Raw genomic sequence first — 23,322 nt, forward strand, 5'->3', positions numbered from 1 at the left:
AGGCGGCGGACAACAAGGTAAGGGCCGAAGTAGCGGCGCAGTAACTTTTCGGACAGCCCGCGACGACGAACTGGCGTCCAAACCCACACATAGTCGCCTGGGTGGTAGGTAACGTAGCGGCGTCCAAGGTTGTAGCGGTCAGCATCGATCTGCTGCTGACGGTGAATGCGGTGTCTGGCCAGTTGCCGTGCTTCTTCCGCGCGCTGAACATAGGTGGCGACGTCAACAACAAGTTCACTCTCACTGTCAGGGGGGTCCACTGGTAGCATAGCATCGAGGGGGGTTGGTAACCTGTCGACCGAAGACTAATTCGAACGGAGTGAACTGCGTCGTCTCTTGCTGCGCGGTATTATGCGCGAATGTTGAGTATGGGAGAATTTCGTCCCATGTCTTGTGCTCGATATCAATATACATGGAAAGCATGTCGGTCAAGGCCCTGTTGCGGCGTTCTACCAAGCCATTTGTCTGCGGGTGGTAGGCTGTTGTACGTCCATGGCTGGTGTGCGTGAGCTTGAGTACAGCCTGAGTGAAGCGGGCCATAAATGCAGCTCCACGGTCAGTAATGATAGCTGCAGGAGCGCCATGACGCAGGACGATGTTGTGGACGAAGAAGTCGGCGACTTCAGCAGCAGTACCCTTTGCAAGTTACGTGGTCTCAGCGTATCGGGTCAAATAATCTGTCGCGACCGCAATCCACCGGTTTCCTCTGGTCGACTTCGGAAAAGGGCCGAGGAGGTCTATGCCAATTTGCTGAAAAGCGGTCTTTGGTGGTGCTATGGGCTGTAGAAAGTCGGCTGGCTTCAGAGGAGGAGAATCCCGGCATGTTGTTACGTATCTACGCACGGATGGGAGTAAATTGGGCCAGTAATACTTAAGCCGAATCTTTGCCAGTGTGCGACTAACCCCCAAGTGGCCAGCGGATGGTTCATTATGACAAGCGCTTAAGATTTCGGAGCGTAACTGGGATGGCACAACAAGCACAAACGTCTCTTTCTTGCTGTCAAAGTTGCGCTTATAGAGGACTCCACGCCGCAGAATGAAGGTCTGTAGTCCACGGCGAAACACACGAGGTACATGAGAATTCAAACCCTCCAGATACCTAACGAGTGGCGCCAACTCAGAATCTGCTCGTTGAAGCTGCGCCATACGGGAGATGCTAATGGCACAAAGAACAGGGCAATCTTCGGGGATGTCTTGCGTAGCCGGTTCCACGGGCGCTCGTGATAAACAGTCCGCGTCCTGGTGCTGCCGACCCGATTTATAGACGACCGTAACGTCGTACTCCTGTAAACGGAGGCTCCATCTGGCCAACCAGCCAGAAGGGTCTTGAATGCTGGCCAGCCAGCATAGCGAGTGATGATCGCTGACAACACGAAACGGTCGGCCGTAGATGTAAGGTCGGCACAGTGATGGCTCCAGTTTACCGACATTTCGTCCTCATGTTACAGTTCCTCAGCGCGGTACCTTGGTTGCCGCTCTTTGTCTGCCTGGCCGGTGTTCCGCCTTGCCCTGCTGATGCCAGCCCGAAAGACTACCTGTCACCTACCTTGCTGTCTCGACCTCCCGGAACGTGGTGCCCTTTCGAACTACTACCGGTGGATTACGGCGCACTGCGGAGCAACTCGTCACGACCAACCCAGCCTGACCAACAATCATCCCCATATCTGGAAACCCGATTCCCTCACCGTTATCGTTCGACAAGCGTCACAGCCGATCAGGATATAGAGCCATTTCACCCGGAAGCGCCTTTCAGTGGGCTCGGCAGCACAGTGATGGCTCCAGTTTACCGACATTTCGTCCTCATGTTACAGTTCCTCAGCGCGGTACCTTGGTTGCCGCTCTTTGTCTGCCTGGCCGGTGTTCCGCCATTGCCCTGCTGATGCCAGCCCGAAAGACTACCTGTCACCTACCTTGCTGTCTCGACCTCCCGGAACGTGGTGCCCTTTCGAACTACTACCGGTGGATTACGGCGCACTGCGGAGCAACTCGTCACGACCAACCCAGCCTGACCAACAATCATCCCCATATCTGGAAACCCGATTCCCTCACCGTTATCGTTCGACAAGCGTCACAGCCGATCAGGATATAGAGCCATTTCACCCGGAAGCGCCTTTCAGTGGGCTCGGCAGCACAGTGATGGCTCCAGTTTACCGACATTTCGTCCTCATGTTACAGTTCCTCAGCGCGGTACCTTGGTTGCCGCTCTTTGTCTGCCTGGCCGGTGTTCCGCCTTGCCCTGCTGATGCCAGCCCGAAAGACTACCTGTCACCTACCTTGCTGTCTCGACCTCCCGGAACGTGGTGCCCTTTCGAACTACTACCGGTGGATTACGGCGCACTGCGGAGCAACTCGTCACGACCAACCCAGCCTGACCAACAATCATCCCCATATCTGGAAACCCGATTGCCTCGTTCGACAAGCGTCACAGCCGATCAGGATATAAAGCCATTTCACCCGGAAGCGCCTTTCAGTGGGCTCGGCAGCACAGTGATGGCTCCAGCTTACCGACATTTCGTCCTCATGTTACAGGTAACCAACCGGCATTGCCTTTTTGCTACGAAATCTAGCTATAGGGGTATTGTTGCTGCCGAGCCCACGCTGTTGGCGCAAAATTGCATATGACTGTACACGGATGTTGCTGAACTTGTTGTTGTTAGCGGGAGATGTAGAGACGAACCCCGGGCCTCTTGATAGTGTTGACGCTATCTCATCTCCTGACCTGGTCAAGATGTTACAGGATCTACAGTGCGGGCAGTCAACCATACTCGGCGAGCTTAAATCAATTAACGAGAAGCTATCAGACCACGACAAAACGTTCGAGGACCTGAGTAACAGGCTAGGAAAAATTGAGTCCGAGTTTACGTCGCTTACAGCCTTGAAGTCCAACCTGAGCGCAGTTCAATCGGCAACAAATCACTGCTTGGCTCAGGTATCTGCTCTGACTGCCCGCGTTGTGGATACTGAAAATAGGTCTCGTCGCGACAACTTAGTGTTTTTTGGTTTGACGGACAGCCCAAGCGAATCCTGGTCTGAATCCGAAAAGTTGATCATTGACCACTGTCATCAGTTTCTTGATGTCGACATTCAGCCACGAGATATTGCACGTGCCCATAGACTGGGTACTTACACACAAGAAAAAAAGCGGCCGATCATCGTTAAGTTTGAGCGCTACAAAGACAAAGACCTTGTGCTTTCTTTGTGCAAAAATTTTAAGGGAACCGTTTACAGCGTCAGTGAAGACTTCTCGCCTGAAACTCGTCTTGCGCGGAAAAAGCTTTTTCAGTTTGCGAAGGAACGTAACCTTAAAATCAACTTAAGAAATGACAAGCTTATCGCAAACAACAAAACATACATTTATGATCACGCCGGCCAAAACGTTGTCGAAAAATCCTAGCGCGAAGTGCAAGTTCAACGCGAAATCACCAACGTCAGTTATTCCCCGGTGCATTTCTTGTACACTAATATCCGCAGTGTTATACCGAAACGTGATGAAATTTGCAGCCTCATTTCTTCTTCTTCGAGTGACTTAGTACTACTTACAGAAACTTGGCTAAATCCATCAATAACTGATCACGAAATATTGCCTTTACTCCCTCACTTTGATATCTTTCGCAAAGATAGACCCGGCAATGCGCGCGGTGGCGGTGTTCTAATAGCCGCAAACCGATCGCTGCGCTTCACGCTCGTTAATATCTCGTCCCCTTTAGAAATAATCTGGATATGTTGCAATGCTACCTTTCCGCGCTTCCTAATTGGTGTTTGCTATCGACCCCCAACTACAGACGACTCTTTCTTACCTTTATTTTACGAATCATTGCAAGCTATAACAACCATGTATCATAACACCCCCGTCGTTCTTTTTGGTGACTTCAATTATCCCTCGATAAACTGGACTAACCCTGCTTCCACCTTGTCAAAGTGCAACAACGAATGTGAATTCATGAACACGTGCCTGACTTTCGGTCTATCACAGCTGGTCACAGAACGTACACGCATTACAGACCACTCCTCTAATATCCTGGACCTCATTTTAACGACCCACGCCGATATTTTTTCTTCGCTTACCTTTCTCCCGTCCCCGAGCGATCACGCTGTAATCTGTGGCTCTTTCCACTGCAGTTCACTCAAAAGCAAAAAAAAACAAGAAAAAACTGACTCTTTATGGTAAAGGTGATTATGCAGGTATGAATACAGAGTTGGCATCTTTTTGCGACACCTTCGCGGCCAGTTATAAAGAGCGTCCTGTTGATACTAACTGGCAACTTTTTAAAACCGAAATGCTCCGTCTAATCGCAAAGTACATCCCCACTATCACAATAACAGAGCGTGCACAGTCGCCATGGTTCAATTCTGTACTAAACCTGTTGAAAAACAAGAAAAAAAGGCTCTTTCGCATTGCAAAGCATTCAAACAACCACGCTGCATGGGATAAGTATTTTCGCGCCGCCAGCGAGTACAACAAATCTTTATATACCGCCAAACACAACTTTTTCAACAACACTCTGCCCGCTATGCTGCGTAACGACCCAAAACAGTTCTGGAAAACAATCAATCCTTCAGTTTCAACCAGTATTTCTTTGTTCCATAACGACGGCTACAATGTTCCTGAACACGAAGTTGCTGGTGTACTAAACGATGCACTTTGCGCTGTCTTCACCAATGAGACATTTGTGCACCTCCCTTCACCCCCGAATTATGCTCATCCTCAAATGTATCCCATAACCTTCGACCCGTTCGGTATCTTTAATGTAATCGACAAACTAAAAAATTCATCCGCCGTGGGAACAGATGGCATTAATGCCAAAGTGCTTAAAAATACTAAAGTAGTCAGTAGTTTTGTTTGGTCACTCATATTTCAGCAATCGCTAACTAGTGGTGCCATTCCTGCTGACTGGAGGATTGGGAAGGTCGTTCCTGTCTTCAAAAAAGGTAACCGTTCATGCCCCACCAACTACAGACCAATATCTATCACAAGTGTTTGTTCAAAAATCATGGAGCATATTATTTATTCCCAGGTTGCATGTTTCCTTTCATCGGTCAACTTTTTTCACCCCAATCAGCATGGCTTCCGTCAAGGTCACTCTTGTGAATCACAGCTTGCTCTTTTCCTTCATGACATTCACACCAACCTTGACCTTAATACACCCACTGACGCATTTTTTTTAGATTTCGAGAAAGCATTCGACAAAGTATCGCATCGTCACCTGCTACTCAAACTGTCATGCCTTAATTTAGACTCTTGTGTGCTCACCTGGATCAGCAGTTTTCTAACCAATCGTCTCCAGTTGTCGCCAACTCCCATTCATCCGCTCTCTCCCATGTCCGGTCGGGTGTTCCTCAAGGTACGGTTTTAGGCCCCCTTCTTTTCCTAATTTATAATAATGACCTGCCAAATAACATGTCATCGAACATACGCCTGTTTGCCGACGATTGTGTGATTTACCGCTCCATAAATAACCAATCAGATGTTGCCGTCCTACAGAACGACCTCGTTAAAGTGCAAGAGTGGTGCGATACCTGGCTCATGAAACTAAATGTCAATAAAACCTTTTTAGTCTCTTTTCACCGCCGACGTAACTACTCACCTCCCAACTACCTCCTTTACGGTTGTCCCATAACTCAAACCGACAATATTAAGTACCTAGGTGTCCATATCTCCAGTGACCTATCCTGGCACAGTCATGTTACTAATATAGCTAACTCAGCCAATCGCGTCCTTGGCTACTTACGGCGTAACTTTTCCTTAGCACCCCCTTCCGTCAAACTAATTGCCTATATATCACTTGTCCGACCTAAACTAGAGTACGCCAGTTCTATATTCGATCCTCACCAAACCAACCTGTCGAATTTACTGGAATCTATTCAAAATCGCGCTTCGCGATTTATTCTTTCAGAGTACTCATATCGCGCTAGTGTAACTGGACTAAAATTTCGACTTGAACTTCGTACCCTAGCATCCCGTCGTCAACTAGCTCGCCTTTCTCTTTATCATACATTTTTTCACAGCTTGCCACCGAACAACGCACTCATCCGCCCAGCCCATCGTTTATCCCGTCACAGCCATCTCAAAGCAGTCTACCCCCAGCGCGCCCATACCACAACGTTCCAAAAATCATTTTTCCTCCGTACTGCCCTGGACTGGAACGACCTTCCCGGCCATATCGCTTCCCTTGAAGATCTTCAACAATTCAAGACTGCCATCGAAAATCATTTTTTTTGTCATAACTGCCGTACTCCTCGCCCACCCGTCATGTAATACCCCTTAAATGGGGCCTTTGAGGACTTAATAAATGGAATGGAAATGAAATGGAACTGACTCAGAGCCCAGATGACGGCAAGGCACTCTTTTTCGGTCGTCGAATAGTTCCGTTCCGATCGAGAAAGTGTGCGGCTCGCGTAGGCGATTACTCGCTCTGCGCCGTCCTGCCACTGAACGAGGATCGCTCCGAGGCCGACATTGCTGGCGTCAGTGTGGACATCAGACTCTGCATTCTCGTCAAAATGAGCTAGTATTGGTGGACTTTGAAGGCGGCAGTGGAGTTCCTCGAAGGCTGCGTCTTGGGCACTTCCCCATACGAAGGGTGTGTCATCTCGAGTCAAGGCAGTCAATGGCTCAGCTAGGCGAGAAAAATCTTTAACAAAGTGGCGGTAATACGAGCAGAGGCCCAAAAAAACGCCGGAGGGCCTTCTTGTCGGTTGGGCGTGGGAAACTGGAGACGGCGGAAGTCTTGTCGGGGTCTGGAAGAACACCTTGTGCGCTGACAACATGTCCTAAGAAACGGAGCTCCTCGAAGGCGAAATGGCATTTCTCTGGCTTGATCGTTAGTTGTGCAGACTGAAGAGCTTGAAGGACAATGCTCAATCACTGCAAGTGTTGTTCGAAGCTAGACGAAAAGATGACCACGTCGTCCAGGTACACGAGTCACGTCTGCCACTTCAAACCAGCCAAAACAGTGTACATCATGCGTTGCAATGTGGCCGGAGCGGAGCAAAGTCCAAACGGGAGCACCTTAAATTCGTACAGACCGTCGGGTGTCACGAAAGCCGTTTTCTCGCGGTCTCGCTCGTCCACCTCGATCTGCCAATATCCGCTTTTCCTATCTAAGGAAGAGAAGAGCCTGGCGTCCCGGAGTCGGTCAAGGGCATCATCGATCCTCGGGAGTGGGTATACGTCCTTTTTGGTAACATTATTCAGTTTCCTGTAATCAACGCAGAATCGCAACGTGTTGTCTTTCTTTTTCACCAGGACCACCGGCGACGCCCACGGACTTGTTGACGGCTGTATAACGTCGTCTGCAAGCATTTCATCGACTTGCGTCCTAATAGCTTCGCGCTCTTTAGGCGAAACGCGGTATGGACGCTGACAAACCGGTGGCGTGGCCGAATCGGTGACAATGCGATGCTTGGCTACCGGCGTACGTCCGACCTTGGAGCTCGCCGCGAAGCAATCTTTAAAATCAAGTAGCAGCGACGACAGAAGGTTCTTCTGATGAGGTGACAACTCCGGGTTGATTTGAACCTTCTGAAGGGCGTTACTTGGTGCGGCTTCGTCGTGAAGATTCACCTGTACAGGGCACAGATCCGGCAACCTATCCACGTCGTCGAGGAAGGCGACGGCCGTTCCCTTGGCGAGGTGCTGAATTTCGTTCGTGAAATTCGTCAGAAAAACTGTCGCACAGCCGTCATTCAGTTCAACAAGACCGCGCTCAATAGCTACACCCTTCTCGAGCAACAGCGAAGGGTGACTGTCCGCAATAACTTCGTAGTCGTGAAACGAGTCGTTCCTCACTAACACCAGCACACTGAACCGTGGTGGCAGCATTACGTCGTCTTCGACTATACGCAGAGCGTTGACTCCTGGGCTGTATCATATCAGATGAAAGCACGCAAGCTATCTCTGTAGGCTTCCTTACCACGTGCTTATCCCTCGCCCTCTGTTTTCACTAACCCCTTTCCACCTTCGGCTATAAGTATCAGCGCTGAATAAACAAGCACGTTCTTTGTTATCCAGACACACTGGCTGTCCATTCCTGTCGTCCCGCTCGAGGACGATACATGGTGTCAGAAGTGGGGTGAAGGCGACCAGTTAAAACGACAGCTTCCGGGGCTAGCCGAATGTAAGGACTGACGCCACGGAGCACCTAAGGCCGCCCGAACCGCTGCGTTTGACCGCCGATGGAGGAAGGAACTGGAGGCTGTTTCGTCAGAAGTTCGAATTTTTTCTTCAAGCCACGGCATGCACCGACAAGCCAAGATCAGAGGCGGCAAAGACGGCCCTGCTGCTCAGCGTTGCTGGAGAGGGTGCCTTGGACATTTTCAACAACTTTGTATTCACCGAAGAAAAAAGCAAGGAAGACTACGCCACCGTGATTTCCAAATTCGAAGAGTACTGCGTGGAGCAACAAAACGAAATCCACGAAAGGTACGTCTTCCGTTCTCGTCGTCAGGGTGAGGCGGAACCTTTCGAGCAGTTTGTACGTGCCCTAAAGAGACAAGCGCAGCACTGCAACTTCGGGGCCATGACAGATGATATGATGCGCGACCAAGTTGTGTTCGGAACCTATTCGCCAAAGCTTCGAGAGAAGATGCTCAGGGACAAAAACCTGACCTTGGGAAAAGCTGTCACCTTATGCAAGGCGGCAGAGACTTCAGCTCGCCAAAAAGAAGTCTGGGGGAAGGCAAATGAAGAACTTGATATGGGCGCTGTTACGGCCAGGAAGAGTGCTCAGACAGGGTCCAGGCGCGACCCAAATTGTACGCGGTGCAACCGCAGACATGCTTCGAGATGCTGCCCAGCCTACGGAAAAACCTGTTACTCGTGTAATGGGCGAAACCATTTCGCGTCTTGCTGCAGGAAACAAGATGACGTCTACAAAGTACAGCATGAAAGCGACGACTTCGAGGTGCTGGACGTCGCTGTCGGCAGCGTTAACAGAGAACGTGACTGGCAAGTGGACGCATGAATTCAAGGCCAAAACGTGAGGCTCAAGGTTGATACAGGGTCGCAGGCGAACGTTTTGCCGCTCTCTATGTTCCGCAAGCTTAAGGCCATTACCCTGATGCCAAGCGGCGCCGTTCTGAGATCCTACGGGGGTAACGTTATCAAACATCGGCAAGTTTTCAGCACCCGTGACTGTTGGCGACCATAATGTGTGGGCTGAATTTTTTGTTGTAAAGAAAGACCACAGTGCTATCTTGGGCTTGGCAACCAGTGAGAAGCTAAGGATCGTCCAGCGCGCTGTAGAAAACGTGACGATGAGCCAAGCCGAACCGATCGTCAAGGAATTCCCACGGCTTTTCCACGGGATAGGACGCGCCCCACGTGAATACAAGATGGTACTGCACAAGGAAGCCCTGCCAGTCGTCCAGCTAGCTCGAAGGGTTCCCCTGTCACTGCGAGAGCTTCTCCGTGCGGAACTGGACCAGATGGAAAAGGAAGGCATCATCCAGAAGGTCAGCAGCCCTACCGACCGGGTAAACCCGCTTGTCATTGTGCTAAAAAAAGACGGCAAGTTGAGAGTTTGCATGGACCCGAGACCTATAAATGAAAGCTTGAAGAAAGAGCACTACCAAATGCCTCGCCGCGAGGACATTGAAGCGGACTTGGCAGGCGCGAAGTTTTTCTCGCATCTCGACGCAAATGCTGGATTTCACAAAATCCCACTAGACGAGCAATCGTCCAAGATCTACACATTTGCTACCCCCTTCGGCCGATATCGGTTTCTTCGACTTCCATTCGGCGTGACATCAGCTAGCGAGGTGTTTCAGAAGGCCCTCAACGAGGTTTTCGATGGCCTCCCAGGCATACGCGTGTACGTGGATGATGTGCTGATTTGGGGTGCGACAAGGGCGGAACATGACCAGAGGCTGCGCAGGGCACTTAAAGCAGCTGAAGAAGCGGGCCTAACGTTTAATGCATCCAAGTGCAAGTTCGGCGTACAAGAAGTTTTGTTCTTGGGAGACATCATTAGCCACAAGGGCATTAGGCCCAATCCCGATCTCGTGGATGGTCTTCTGAAAATGCCCAAGCCTCAAGACAAATTGGCGGTACAGAGGTTGCTCGGGGTCGTTAACCACTTCGGCAAGTATCTTCCGTCACATTCACAGCGCACGTCGACGCTTCGTTCTCTACTCAAACAAGACTCCATTTTCGATTGGACATCGAATCACGAAAACGAGTGGCAAGCTATATGCCAAGAGTTGAGCGAAGCACCAGTGCTTGCCATATTTGACCCATGCTTGCAGACAAAAGTGACTGCAGATGCTTCTCAAAGTGGCGTTGGCTCGGCGCTCCTACAACGTCACGGGGATTGCTGGAAACCGGTAGCGTACGCGTCAAGAGCGCTGACCGAATCGGAACAAAGATATTCAGATTGAAAAAGAGGCATTGGCTTTGGTGTTCGGTTGCGAAAAGTTCAATAATATTGTTTATGGCCGCCCACTCATCCTAGAGAGTGACCACAGTCCGCTGATAAACATATCAAAGAAAGGCATAGCCGACATGCCGCCTAGGGTGCAACGTTTTTTCCTTCGATTGCTCAAATACGATTACACTCTCACCTTTGTTCCCGGCAAACAGATGGCCCTGGCTGATATGCTGTTCCGGTCTCCTGTTCCTGACCACAAGGCACCTGCAGACACGTGCGACGTCGAAGTTCACGCGGTGACGGTTGTGTCAGCACTCGTGAGTGAACAGACAGCCGCGAAACTTGCACGAGAAACTGCTAACGATCCGTACCTTGGCGTAGTGCTGCGGAAGCTAGCGAGGGGAGAGACTGTGGATGGTCCACTGAAACCGGTGGCTGCCGAACTTTCTGTGGCCAACGGTATACTCCTGAAAGGATCGAAAGTAGTAATTCCGACAAGCATGCTCAGAGATATGCTAAAGCGGATTCACGCAGGTCATCTTGGTCAGGTGAAGTGCAAAGCTAGGGCTAGGCAGATGGTCTATTGGCCGAGCATAAACTCTGACATTCAGTCTCTGATCGAAAGTTGTCCAACGTGCAGGACTTATGCTTATAAGCAACCATCAGAGCCTTTGATTCTTCGGGCAACGCCTACTCAACCATGGCACCGTGTCGGGGTCGACCTCTTTCAATACTCCGGAAGACATTATCTGTGCGCCTACGACTCGATGTCCAATTTCCCAGAGGTGGAGCTGCTGTCCGACACGACAGCCAGTTCGGTTGTCGATAAGCTAGGTGCAGTATTTTCCCGGTACGGCATCCCTGCCAAGGTTTGCACAGATAACGGCCCGCAGTTCATCAGCCACGAGTTCGCTCTTTTTGCGCAGCTTTATGATTTCAAACATGTGACATCAAGCCCGGAATATCCTCAATCTAACGGGCTCGCGGAAAAAGGGTGTACAAATCGTGAAGCGCATTCTAAAGAAAACGAAAGCTGCTAGCGAGTGTTTCTGGCTGGGCATGTTGAATTACAGGGCAAGTCCTACTGAAGATGGCCGGTCTCCAGGCGAGCTGCTCCAAGGAAGGCGGCTGCGCATACCCGTGCCGGATTTCAATCCCCTGCCTACTGTAAGGGTGAACAAACACCGACAGATAAGCCACAACGAGCGAGCTCTACCACGCCTGAGCAACAACGACGTGGTACGTGTGAACGGCAAGTCATGGTCACGAAAAGCCAAGGTGGTTGGATCGGCCGGTCCGCGGGCCTTTCACGTGCGCACAGAGGACAATACCATTCTTCGGCGAAACCGCTGACACCTTTTGGCAACGAAGGAACAATGGTCTGATGACTCATCAGATGACGAAGATTTCGGCGACAACAGGGCATCGTCACAAGGTGTGGCGTCCACTGCCCCTGTGGCTCCACCGACGCCAGCTGAGCAGTCAGCGCTTCAGCCACTGCGAAGGACAACACGACAGATGCGACCACCAGAGCATCTGGGTTACGACCAACACTTTCAGCAGACAAGCCAGCGGTGTTGAGCTTGGCGGTGAACAGCTGTTGAGAAGGAGGATGTATCATATCAGATGAAAGCACGCAAGCTATCTCTGTAGGCTTCCTTACCACGTGCTTATCCCTCGCCCTCTGTTTTAACTAACCCCTTTCCACCTTCGGCTATAAGTATCAGCGCTGAATAAACAAGCCTGTTCTTTGTTATCCAGACACACTGGCTGTCCATTCCTGTCGTCCCGCTCGAGGACGAGACATGGGCCTTCTGTGTTACTGTGCGCCACGGCTTGCTTCGTCGAAAATGCGACTCGCGCCTCGTGTAGATCGATCACAGCACCGTTTGCCTGTAGAAAGTCGAGGCCCAGGATCAAATCTCTCGAACACTCGCTCAACACGACGAATTTACCCACGTAGACGAAACCGCGGATGCCGACTCGGGCTGTGCACCTTCCGGCCGGGCTAATGAGGTGACCTCCAGCCGTGCGAATGCTAGGGCCCAACCATGGTGTCAAAACTTTGCTCAATTCCTGGGCGAGGGTGTGGCTCATCACGGAATAGTCAGCCCCAGTATCAAGCAAAGCGATGGTGTCAGTTCCGTCAATCGTTACACGCAAATCAGAAGTAGCGCGTCGGATGCTGTTGCTACCCTGCCCCGGTGAGGAATCAGCGTATCGGTATATCGGCGGCGGAGGATCTTCAGTTTTCCCGACAGCAGCGGCCTTGCCTCCGGAGACCGCTGGAATTAGTTTTCCCGGTGGGGACTGGGAGAACGCCGCTCAGGGTAGCCGGCGTCTCGGCGAGGGCTTGGGGAGCGGTAACGCAGAGGAGATGACCTAGGATCGTATCGACCGTATGTCCCAGGCCTCTGACGGGCCGACAGATGAGCTTCAATTTCGAATGGTCGTTCGCAATTCCGGGGACAAGGGTCGTCGGGCGCGAAACCACGCAGACCCACTCGGCGGTACGGGCAGGCCCTGTAAAGATGTCCCGCCTCACCACAGTGGTAGCAAAGGGTCCGCCGGTCCGGTGCACGCCACACTTCACACTTCCGTGGCCGCTGATAAGCTGGTCGAGCAGGCACACGGGAAAGACCAGACTGCTGCGCTGCGTGAGTCGCGGTATTCACGTCGTAGCCTGGCGTTGGGGCCCGGCAGAGGACAGATGCATAGGTTGGTCTGACCTCAGTCTGTCTTGGGATCTCAGGCAGTTGTTGCTGCTGTGCTGCTAGGCGCACCTCGTCCCGGACGACTTCAGACAGCGATGTAACAGACGACGCGCTGGGAGGCAGCTGGAGGGCTTGTAATTCCTCCCTGACGATCGACCTGATTAGGTCCCGTAAAACGGCCGCATCACTCCCTAGCGGCATCGAAGAAACAGCGGGCCCAAGCGTGCTTACATCCCGATTGTATTGCCGGGCTCGTTGCAGGAGCGTCGTCTCCATGGTAGACGCTTCCGTGAGGAATTCGGCAACAGTACGCGGTGGACTGCGCACAAGACCGGCGAAAAGTTCCTGCTTGACCCCGCGCATGAGGTGGCGAAGCTTCGTCTCCTCCGCCATGGATGGGTCAGCACGCTTGAAGAGGCGCGTCATGTCCTCTACATACATGCGGATGCTTTCGTTAGTCCGCTGGTTACGGGAGCGAAGCGCAGCTTCATTTCTCCCGGCGGTCTGCGTTGGGGAATGTAGCTATGAGATTTTGGCGAAATGTCTCCCAGGTGGACAGGTTGCTCTCGTGGTTCTCGTACCATGTCCTAGCGGAGTCCTCGAGCGCAAGATACACATTATGGAGCTTACGGTCGTCGCTCCAACCGTTGTAGCGGGCGACCCGCTCGAAGGTGTCCAGTCAGTCTTCCGCATCTTCGTACACGTCGCCGTGAAAAGATGGCGGTGTTCGCGGCGTGTGGTAGAGGATCGGCGCCGGGAACCTACTGTCTGTGGCCATTTCCGGTGGGACCGTCGGTCGAGGCTGCGTCTTCCTCGTCGGGTTGTCAAGAGGCCCGAACTCAGGTGTCTCACCGCGGAGGCGGCGGCTTGGGCGCTGATGGACCGGTGTGAGTGCCGTCTTTATATCGAAGGTGTACGCAGGTCTGGAAGCGTACCACGCACCTCCACCAGATGTGCAACAGTTGTTGCACTGGAAAGGAACTGCAGCGGCTGAACGAGGGCACCAGAGAAAAACGGACCTCCACTTCAGCGTCGTCTACTTCTAGAGGCTGCGATCTCTTTCTTCTTCTACTTCCAGTCCTCGTGTCAATATCATCTGCGCATATGGCTGTGTGGAGCCCTGGGATAGCAGCAAGCGCCTTTGCCAGTGGCGCTAGGGCAATGTTAAAAAGTAAAGGTGATGGGACCGCCCCTTTTGGGCTTCCCCGGTTAGGCAGGGGGAAAGGCTGGGAGGCGACGTCCCCAAGATAGAGTTTTGCCGTGCCTCCCTGAAGGAAGACCCCTACATAACGTCATATGCGGGTGCCACAGCCGATGGTGGCTAATGTCGTCAGGATGTGGTCATGGCTTATTGTGTCGAAAGCCTTATGAATATCCAGGGCCTGTATGGCTCGCGTAGCGGCTGTACGGCGCTTAGTGTGAAAGGGAGACTCCTTAAGGACGAGAAGTACGACTTGCGCCGAGATGTTTGGACGGAAGCCAAATTGAACGTTAGAGAGGAAGCCTGTTGTTTCTAGGAATGGTTGCGGGCGGTTGAGAGTAACATGCTCGAAGAGCTTGCCGACACAGCGCGTTAAGGAGATGGGGCGCAAATTTTGAAGGGTGAGGGGTTTTGTCAGTCTGGGTATAAATCGCATGTTGGCATGGGTCCAGGCTGACGGGAGCGTCTCAGCGTGCCAGTGGTTATTAAAGAGTTCCGTCAGTTGCTAAAGCGAGACTTCGTCCAGATTGAGTAGTGCCTTGTACGTTATGCCATCCGGGCCCGGCGCCGTAGAGCGGTGAATATTAGAGTGCTCAGCGGATTTCGGTTAAGGTAATATCGGCATCAAGTTCCGGGTTAGGTTGAGGTAGATTGGGTGGATCTGCTGACTGAAGGGATGCGGGTATATAAGTGTCCCGTAGTTGACCAATTGCTGCGATGCTTGTAAACGAGATGACAGAAAATCAGCACTGGGCTTGGAGTTCAGTTTCAGCGAACCCTTTGCGCAGATAGAGCTCGATTCCTTTTTTTCAATTGCTTACTGCAGTTTAGCGCAGCACTTTTCTCGAATAGCTAGGCTCACTTGCAGTTAGGCTACTCGCTGGTACATTGTGAGCAACATCGTGTTATTTCATATGCAGCCAGAAATGGAAAAGTATTCAGGGTAACGCTGTAAGTGCCTAACCACTCGACCACGTATGACCTCATTTGCGCTCTGCCATACACTGCGTTGTACGTGCATGCTTGGCTCTGCATCCTCTGACAAACGTCACAATAAAATGAAACGTTGCCGTTAAAGAGACCCATGGTTTTCACGGTGTGTTCTTGAATTTGTTCTTCGTACGTTGCGTAGTGCTATCATGCGATGTTTGCTTTCGCATTTTTTGTTCCCCCCTAAAAAAACGCAGGTGTGCAAGAACGCGGAGTTCAACGTTCGCTACCACAACGACGACCCTCAAGGCGCCCTGGCCTACAACAGCAAGAGCGGAAAGGTGCTGACGTATGACGATTCAACGTCACTTTGCCAAAAGGTAAGGTAACTTCGTAAATCTCGAAGTTCATAAACGCGTCGCTAACATGCCTGGCTTTGGAGCCCTAAATGAAAAATAACTTATCGCTTAGCACTTGTTGCCGATGTTTAGTTAAACGTCTTATTGCCCACAGTGACACCATAGCGACATGACAATTACGCGCTGTGTACTCAATTATAAATGTAGCTCAGATAAAATTTTTGTTTGCAATACTTCATAGGAGCCAGCCCTATCTGAGTAAACTGTTTTGTCCAGCTGTGAGGTAGCTGTGTGAAGGAAAAGAGGCAGTCATATTTGTGCACTGTTGCTGAAATAATGTGAGGAAATTTTTTAGATAAAAAGTGTACTACCCAGAGCCGTGACGATTTCCTTTTTGTTGGCGAATAATTCGCTGAGTTCTGATTCGCGGGTAGTTCCCAATATTGGCATTTGCGTCCCTCTATATCTGCAAGAGAAAATATACCGAAAATCATTTCACTCCACCGCTGCAGCGTTTCTCTTGATGTGCTATCTCAACTGCAAGGTATCACGGGTTGGGTAAAGTAAAAGATATATTTGCTTTGATTGGAAGTGTTGTGGGAACGGCTTCATGAAGCAAAATATTTCAACTAGCTCTGAAAATTCGAACAAGCACTAGTTCACGCGGGCTGCTCTACGCCCTGCATGATGGCCGTGAGAAGTAGTCTGTGCCAGTGCTGGAGTAATTTTAGAAGTTATATTCTCTGGTTAAGGCCAGCAGTGTCGACAGTTTCCCGCTCTATTGCACAATGTTCCATAGACAAAAATACCCCCTTTGTTTTAAAGAGGGTATCCTGCCCTGGGAGACAGATGCTCGAAGTTGGTGGTGCATAGCAAAGTGGCCATGCAGGGGACTAAGGCGGGAAGCCTGAATTTGTTCAACAAAACCCGCCGCGGTGGCTCAGTGGTTAGGGCGCTCGGCTACTGATTCGGAGTACCCGGGTTCGAACTCAACCTCGGCGGCCCTGTTTCGATCGAGGCGAAACGCTAAGGCGCCAGTGGGCTGTGCGATGTCTGTGCACGTTAAACATCCCCAGGTGGTCGACATTATTCCGGAACCCTCCACTACGGCACCTCTTTCTTAATCTCTTCTTTTACTGCCTCCTTTATCCCTTTCTTTACGGCGCAGTTCGGGTGCCCACCGACAGGTGTGAGAGAATTACTGCGCCGTTTCCTTTCCTCAAAAATTAGTTTTCATTTTTTTTCAGACTCACCCTCTTACACCATAAAGAGCTTTTCAAAACAACTTAAACCACCGCGTCACCCTCTCCCAAACAGTTTCTTTTTCCACATCTCAACACTTACCTTTCTGCGTCGCACAGTAGGGCTCATATAATCATCTCCAAGGATGAACGCAGTTGTCCACACGAAGACAAGCTGTTTTCTCGAAACCATAGTCAGTGAACAGATTATCGCCCTCTCTTTCCCAGTGTTGAAGTTTCTACTTCGAGGAGCTTCCTTCTCGTACTCTCCAACCTTGAGGTGCTGCACAACGAACAGTTGAAAGTGTGACCGAGTATCCATGCAAGTCTTAAAGAAGTAACAGTTGGTGAGCATGCCTATAGCAGCAATGACGACAGGGAGGAGAGTAGCAATGTAACGGCTACTTTTGTTCGTTGTCTGTAACTGTGGGCTAGAGCATGTGAATTGCGCGAAAATAAGTTGTCTGGAAAGCGTCTCATTGCAAGTAGCAGAGAGAAAGGGACTGCACAGTCTTGACCAGTGAAATTATTTTTGTTGTAAATGCAACTTGTGCACCCCGTTACGCAAGTGGAGATGTTTGGAACAAACAAGGCTATTCGAGTTGGGTTTCTACACAGCTCTGAATATTGACCCCAAGTGAAAGAAAAGGGTAATGTGGCCAATTCACGAAACACATTTTATGCCCTGTGACAAATATTTGACGTCGCCTTAGGAATATGCGTGCATTTGTTGGCATAATGCCTTGGCAACGGTTTCTCTATTTTACTCATAATTCCGGCGTTAAAGACATAACTGCCACATCACCAGGAAGTTATATTAGTGCTCCTTCATTATCAGCTTCTTCTTCAAAGCCATCCGCCTGACCACTTCCAATTAAATACAAGACTCTCCAACTGATACCCACAAACCATAATCTGCGCCAGTTGCAGCCAACTTTTATTTATTTCATTTATTTATTCAGCACACCCCCGAAGGCCCTCCTTCGAGGGTATTACATAAGGGGGGGGGGGGGACGTCAATATAAAAACATGTACAATGAACATCAATAACAAGGAAAGGAACAATAAATTCGCTGGGTATAACATAGAAAAAATAATAAAGCACCACAGAGTAAATAAAAAGCAGGCGATAAAAACAATATAATACAAATTATACATTTAAAGAAAAATATTAGACATAACGGAGCTGTAATACATTAGAGTGTACGTATTAGGCACAAAAAGAACAGGAGTAATCGCAAAGGTACAGCAACTGGGAAAAAATTATTCAGTGGCTTAGCTCTGGCTAAGCCTGGATATACAAGCGAAAAGCTTCAGTTATTCTTAGTTTGACGTCATGGTTATGCTTCGTAGCTTAGCTGGTATTATATACATCATTTGCCAACAGGCGTATACTTAGTTATTCAATGGCATATGTTTACGAGTTAGACACAGAATCGACAGTATTAAACTTCTTTATTTATTGTTATTGGACACATTGTCTTGCAGTTTCTCTACAGCCATAGACAGCCCGGTGATCCGAGTAGTAGCAAGCGGGTATCTCTATTGTTGTTACAGAGTATGTAGAATGCACAGTTTGTATTTGGTATACAAGGTCTCTAGTGGCCCCCCATTCAGTTGTCTGTTCAGTGGTAGAACTGACCAAGTCCAAGTTAAAAGGAATCTTTGAGTTGCACGTCAAGGGAGCTGGAGATACGGTTAAAGTCACCCGCGACTACACAAAGTTCAACATTCACTTGGCTCGGTATCGCAGTAGCCACCAAAGACACACTTTTCGGCTTCTTTCCGACGTCGTTTAGCGAAGCGTGTTTCCCGTTGTTCAGGCATTTCGGCGGCACGTTTAGCTTTGGCTTTATCATTTTTTGGCTGTTGTGCAGCCAACTACCAAGCGAGTACTTCTGGATCGGACGAATTTAGTTTCTCAGCTTTTCTGCGTAGTCTAGCAGCGGCCGCACTCTCCTTCTCTTCCATGCCGAGTGCGCACGCCTATTCTCCGTCAAGCGCATTATGTAGCCTCCTTGCGCATGCGCATGACGCACATGTGCAGCAGCGCGCGGCTGCGCCGAAAGGTCAGGCGACGGTGTCGGCGGCAGCGACGGCTGTGGTAGAGGCCAGGAGCGACCACATGCGCGGCGCGTGACGTCCCTCGTTTTCGCGCATGCGCATAGCTCACAAGTTCGCCTCTCGCGAAGCTCGGCTGTGACCCGCGTAGTGAAGCTTTTCGCTTCAAAAAGAAAACATTCAAAAATTACGAACGCTACAACCATTTCAAATGCGAACGTCGCGGCGGATGAGAGCAAGAAATGTGGAGGCGTTAGATTCAGTGGCTATGGGCACTGGTAAATTGTTTCTTTCTATGATAGTGCGCGTTATGAATGATTTCGTAAATGCACATGAATGACAGGACGCGCAAACTTCTCATCTTATCCACCAACCTGACTTACTGCCACCCATTCTACACGTGCCTACCCTAGGAACACATCTCAACTCAAGAGGCCATCGTTTATCTGCTTTGCGCATGATATGCCCTGCCCAATCCAATGTATGATTATTTCTGCCTCTTAACGTTGTCCCTATCTTTTTCCTTTTTAGAGCTCTCTCTGCTTTCCCCAATTTAATTTCAAGCCACTTCGCTCGGCTCTCTGTTTCCACCCCATGCAGAGGTTCCCACTGGCCAGATGCTTTATTCTTGAGCAACAGTGGTAGGCTGCTTTTCATGACCTATTACTACACACCGGTTGTGTAGCCAGAAATGTTGTTCGAGGGGGGCTCATGTTACAGCGCGGCCTCCTCCTTATAAAATTTGCAGAGGGTTCAAATGCATTAATCGTATTTGATCTGCCATTGCCAATGCTATTGCTTATTAGATGGAGCAAACAAATTCTGGAACGCTACGCACTGTCAAGGGCAAGTAAAATATGCATTTTTCATAAAAGTATATATTGGTATGCCCAAAAAACTGTGGCAGAAATAACTGATATCAAGGCTTCCATCGTTTTTCTATTTAGCAAGTAAAGAGAATGTCTCATGCATTTTAGAACTATGTCAGTTGGAAACCAGCAAAGTAGTGCACGTGCCTCATATGAACAATCAAGTTGAAGACAAATATTTTAACACATCATTGTCATTCAAGAACCTTGATTACAATTTTGTACGTGTGCACTGGCCAGGAAGAAAATCTCAGTGAGGCTGTCCATCGTTCCAATAGGCTGTCCATCGTTCCAATGTATTGCGCGGCCGCAGCTGTCACAGCTCAAATATTGTAAGTAATTGCACTCAAATTATAGTCGCAACAGAGAGCGCATATAAAAAGCAGGATTTCTGCAAAATATACGTTAGAAATGCGAAGATACAATGAAATATCACAAATTCGAAGATATAGGTTGAGAAAGGGCAAAAAAGCGTCGCTGGAAGCAAAGTTCACTGCATGTATACACAAAACACGGCAAGAAGATATTTAATTATACGTATATTCTCTGATAAATCCACCTACATAAGTTAAAGTTGCTCTATATATTATGTCAATCGAGCCAAATAAACATGTTGCTCAATCACAGATTACTATCTGTGATAACCTTTACTTATAGAAAGACAGACTACCCTGCAAGAATAAAACTATACATGATCGCAGAAATCGCGATCTGTATTTGGGCCACGCTGCGGTTGCGACAGCACCATATGGATAGAATAATAGAGGAAGAATGTAGAAATCCATACAAAATGCGTATTTTAGCTGCCTGCAAAGTGGCAACAATCATTGTGCTCGGAATATTAAAGAACGGTATTGGTGTGGTGCAAAAAAAGGAGCAAAAGCAGCCAGCTAAAAAAGGAAAGTGAAGGACAAATGAGAGCCTCAGATGATGCGACAAGTTGAACTACCCATTATCCGAGAGAGTTTGTTTGGAAACGGCCTGTGGGCCGCGCTTGCAGTGAGCAAGGTCGGTCAAATTGGTTATTGATGTCCTGGAAATTTCTGTATTCGCATGATAATTTTGATCATGATGCAAACTTTTCAAATAAACAGAAAAAATTTTTGCACTTTTAAAGGCTAATGAATAGTCATACGTTTTCCTAATTACGCGTTTATGGACCTGAAGGAACATAGCCTTTTACTTGCATTGGTTTTGCTGCTTCGCTATGTAAAGGACAAAGCTTATGAGAAATTTATATCCATTAAGTTTCGGAGTTGCAATCCATGCGCTCCTTAGATTTCGCGGCCGCCGCGAGATGCCGCCGCGAGAGTGACGAGCGTGCTCGTCATTGAAATGCGCTTGAAACTTCGTGTTCGTATGGGGCTCCTTGCATTATGTGACTCCAGGTGCATGGGCGTTAATTGTCACGAAATCCAGCCCGAGTTCGCAATGTTCGCGCCGACATGTCTTTTCGAGCGTGAAAAAGACATTGTAGACAAAATCCAGCATGATTTCCAGTGCCGGTAGTTGTTTTGGTCAGCGGTGCATAACAGTACGAAAAAATTTCCCGGGGGCTGAATCCCCATAAGCCACCCTCCTGGCTACGTACGTCCCTGCGACACACAAACTGCACTGCGCTCTTTAGCTACTTCCTTCTCATGGTACCGATGAGCGCACCCTAGCTTCTTTGGCTTATCACCTTACGATTTCCAACACCTCGGCGCCTGTTGTAAGCAGGTGGTCTCTTTGCAGTGTGCTGAACGTTCCCTCAGCTTTCTTGATATTCATTCTTAGCATCACCCTTCTGCTTTCAGTTCTCTCTTCTTCTGTCGTCTGCCAGCGCTACATTATTCAGAACATCAAAGCAACTTGCCCACCAACACATCCGGCTGCTTTCAGTTGGGAGGCCTGAGCTTCCCTGAGGTCGCCAGAAACATGCTTTGATGCCATCACCATGCTGCTGTTAGGGTGGCGTTCCAAAGAACTGGCAATCTCTAGATTCCGGAAGAAAATGTGGAAATTTAAGGGGGCGTTGCGATCAAATATAAAGTTTTACGTTTCATACACGAGCTGTGTGAACTCGTGGAGAGCAAAAATGTGTTGTCTAACGCATCGTCGGGTAGAAGTCAAGCATAATTTTAATTGTAGGCAAGATATAGCACATTCAAGGAAGCCTCAATAGAGGGTGGCAGTCGCACTTACTGGTGGGCTACTTCGTTACTGGACGGGCCGTCGCCTTCAATTGCTGCTTTTCTTAGACTCGGGCAGACCGCTTAAGTTAAGCTTCCTGGCTGCTTTCGAGACTTGGCGCTGTGCATCAGCCACTTCTCTTCCAGCTGAAGAATGTACGTACCCTTTGTTCCTCACTGTTTTCATTGTTTTATGAGCCGCGCCGTCCAGGTCATTTAATTATATTTTCCGCGCTAGGCGCCATGCTCGGCCTCCCTTTCTTCTTCAGACTGCCCACTCTTTACCCTTAGCGATGCGTTAGGTAGCCCTCTCATCTTGCGGCTGCACAAAGCTGCTGATGGGGCCACAAACGCAAGCTATTCTATCTCTTCACTCTTCTGCCTCTGTGGTACGACAGCACTACTACCACAGATAAGATGACAGGCTGTGGCTACTGCCGAGTAGGCAATTAACTACGAACTATATCACATTTTTCTTGACCGCTCTGGTGCAGTCTTTTATTGGAACACCCTAAAACGAGCTCTTGCGAAGTTGGTGCCCGGCACATCCTAAATTGTAAAGAAACTTTCATCTTAGGTTGGATTTCTGTCTGGATCACTCACCCCATGCCACCCTCGAAAACTAGGTGAAAAATGCGGCTGCGACACCAATATACTGGGATGTGATAGTTACTCTCTCACCCTTTGGTGAAATGCTTTGCAGTTTGGCTGGAATTGATTGCAGGTCATGCAGTCGGCACCACTCGAGGTCTGCTAGGCTAGACTAGCAGACCTGATCCTAATCATCCAGTCATTTTTAATCAGTATATAGGTCGCAACATACATTAGTTTTATAGTATTAAGGAGAGGGTGGCAGCTATCGTAATTAGGGTTACTAAGAGGTGCAGTCTGGAGGTAGTGCAGGCCTGCGCGCCAACATTTAGTCATGATGACGGTAAACTTGAACGCTTCTATGAAGACATAGAGTCGGCAATTAACAACGTAAAATAACAGTACACTGTACTGATGGGCGACTTCAATGCGGAGGTAGGCAAGAAGCGTGCCGGAGATTAGGCCGTAGGAGACTATGGCATAGGTTTTGTAAATAAAGGGGGGGGGGGGATTATCTGTAGAGTTTAAAATGAGAAAAAATTTACGGATCATGAATGCCTTCTTCCGCAAACGAGAGCAGGAAGTGGACTTGGAAGAGCTCCTTTGTAGAGACTAAAAAATTAACTATACTTCATACTATGCGCACACCCTGGCATCGTGCAGGATGAGTAGGGCCTAGGAAAGGGGCGTTGTAGCGACCACAGAATGGTCAGGTCCCGAAGTAGCTTAAACTTGAAGAAGCAGAGGACCATTAAAGAGTTCGCGGTAAGAGGGAAAGTAGAGGAGTTTAGAATATCGCTGCAGAAACGATGTTCGGC

General features: G+C 49.4%; 1 protein-coding gene across 1 annotated transcript in view; it reads left to right on the forward strand.

Moving 5' to 3' along the window:
- LOC144108723 (uncharacterized) overlaps nucleotides 1-23,322 on the forward strand; it is a 161,151-nt gene that overhangs the window by 126,193 nt on the left and 11,636 nt on the right. The window contains exon 13 of the mRNA XM_077641893.1: nucleotides 15,470-15,592. Coding sequence (XP_077498019.1) covers nucleotides 15,470-15,592 — 123 coding nt within the window. The remainder of the gene's footprint in view (nucleotides 1-15,469; nucleotides 15,593-23,322) is intronic.

Source organism: Amblyomma americanum, chromosome 10, assembly GCF_052857255.1.
Source record: "Amblyomma americanum isolate KBUSLIRL-KWMA chromosome 10, ASM5285725v1, whole genome shotgun sequence".
NCBI lineage: Eukaryota > Metazoa > Arthropoda > Arachnida > Ixodida > Ixodidae > Amblyomma > Amblyomma americanum.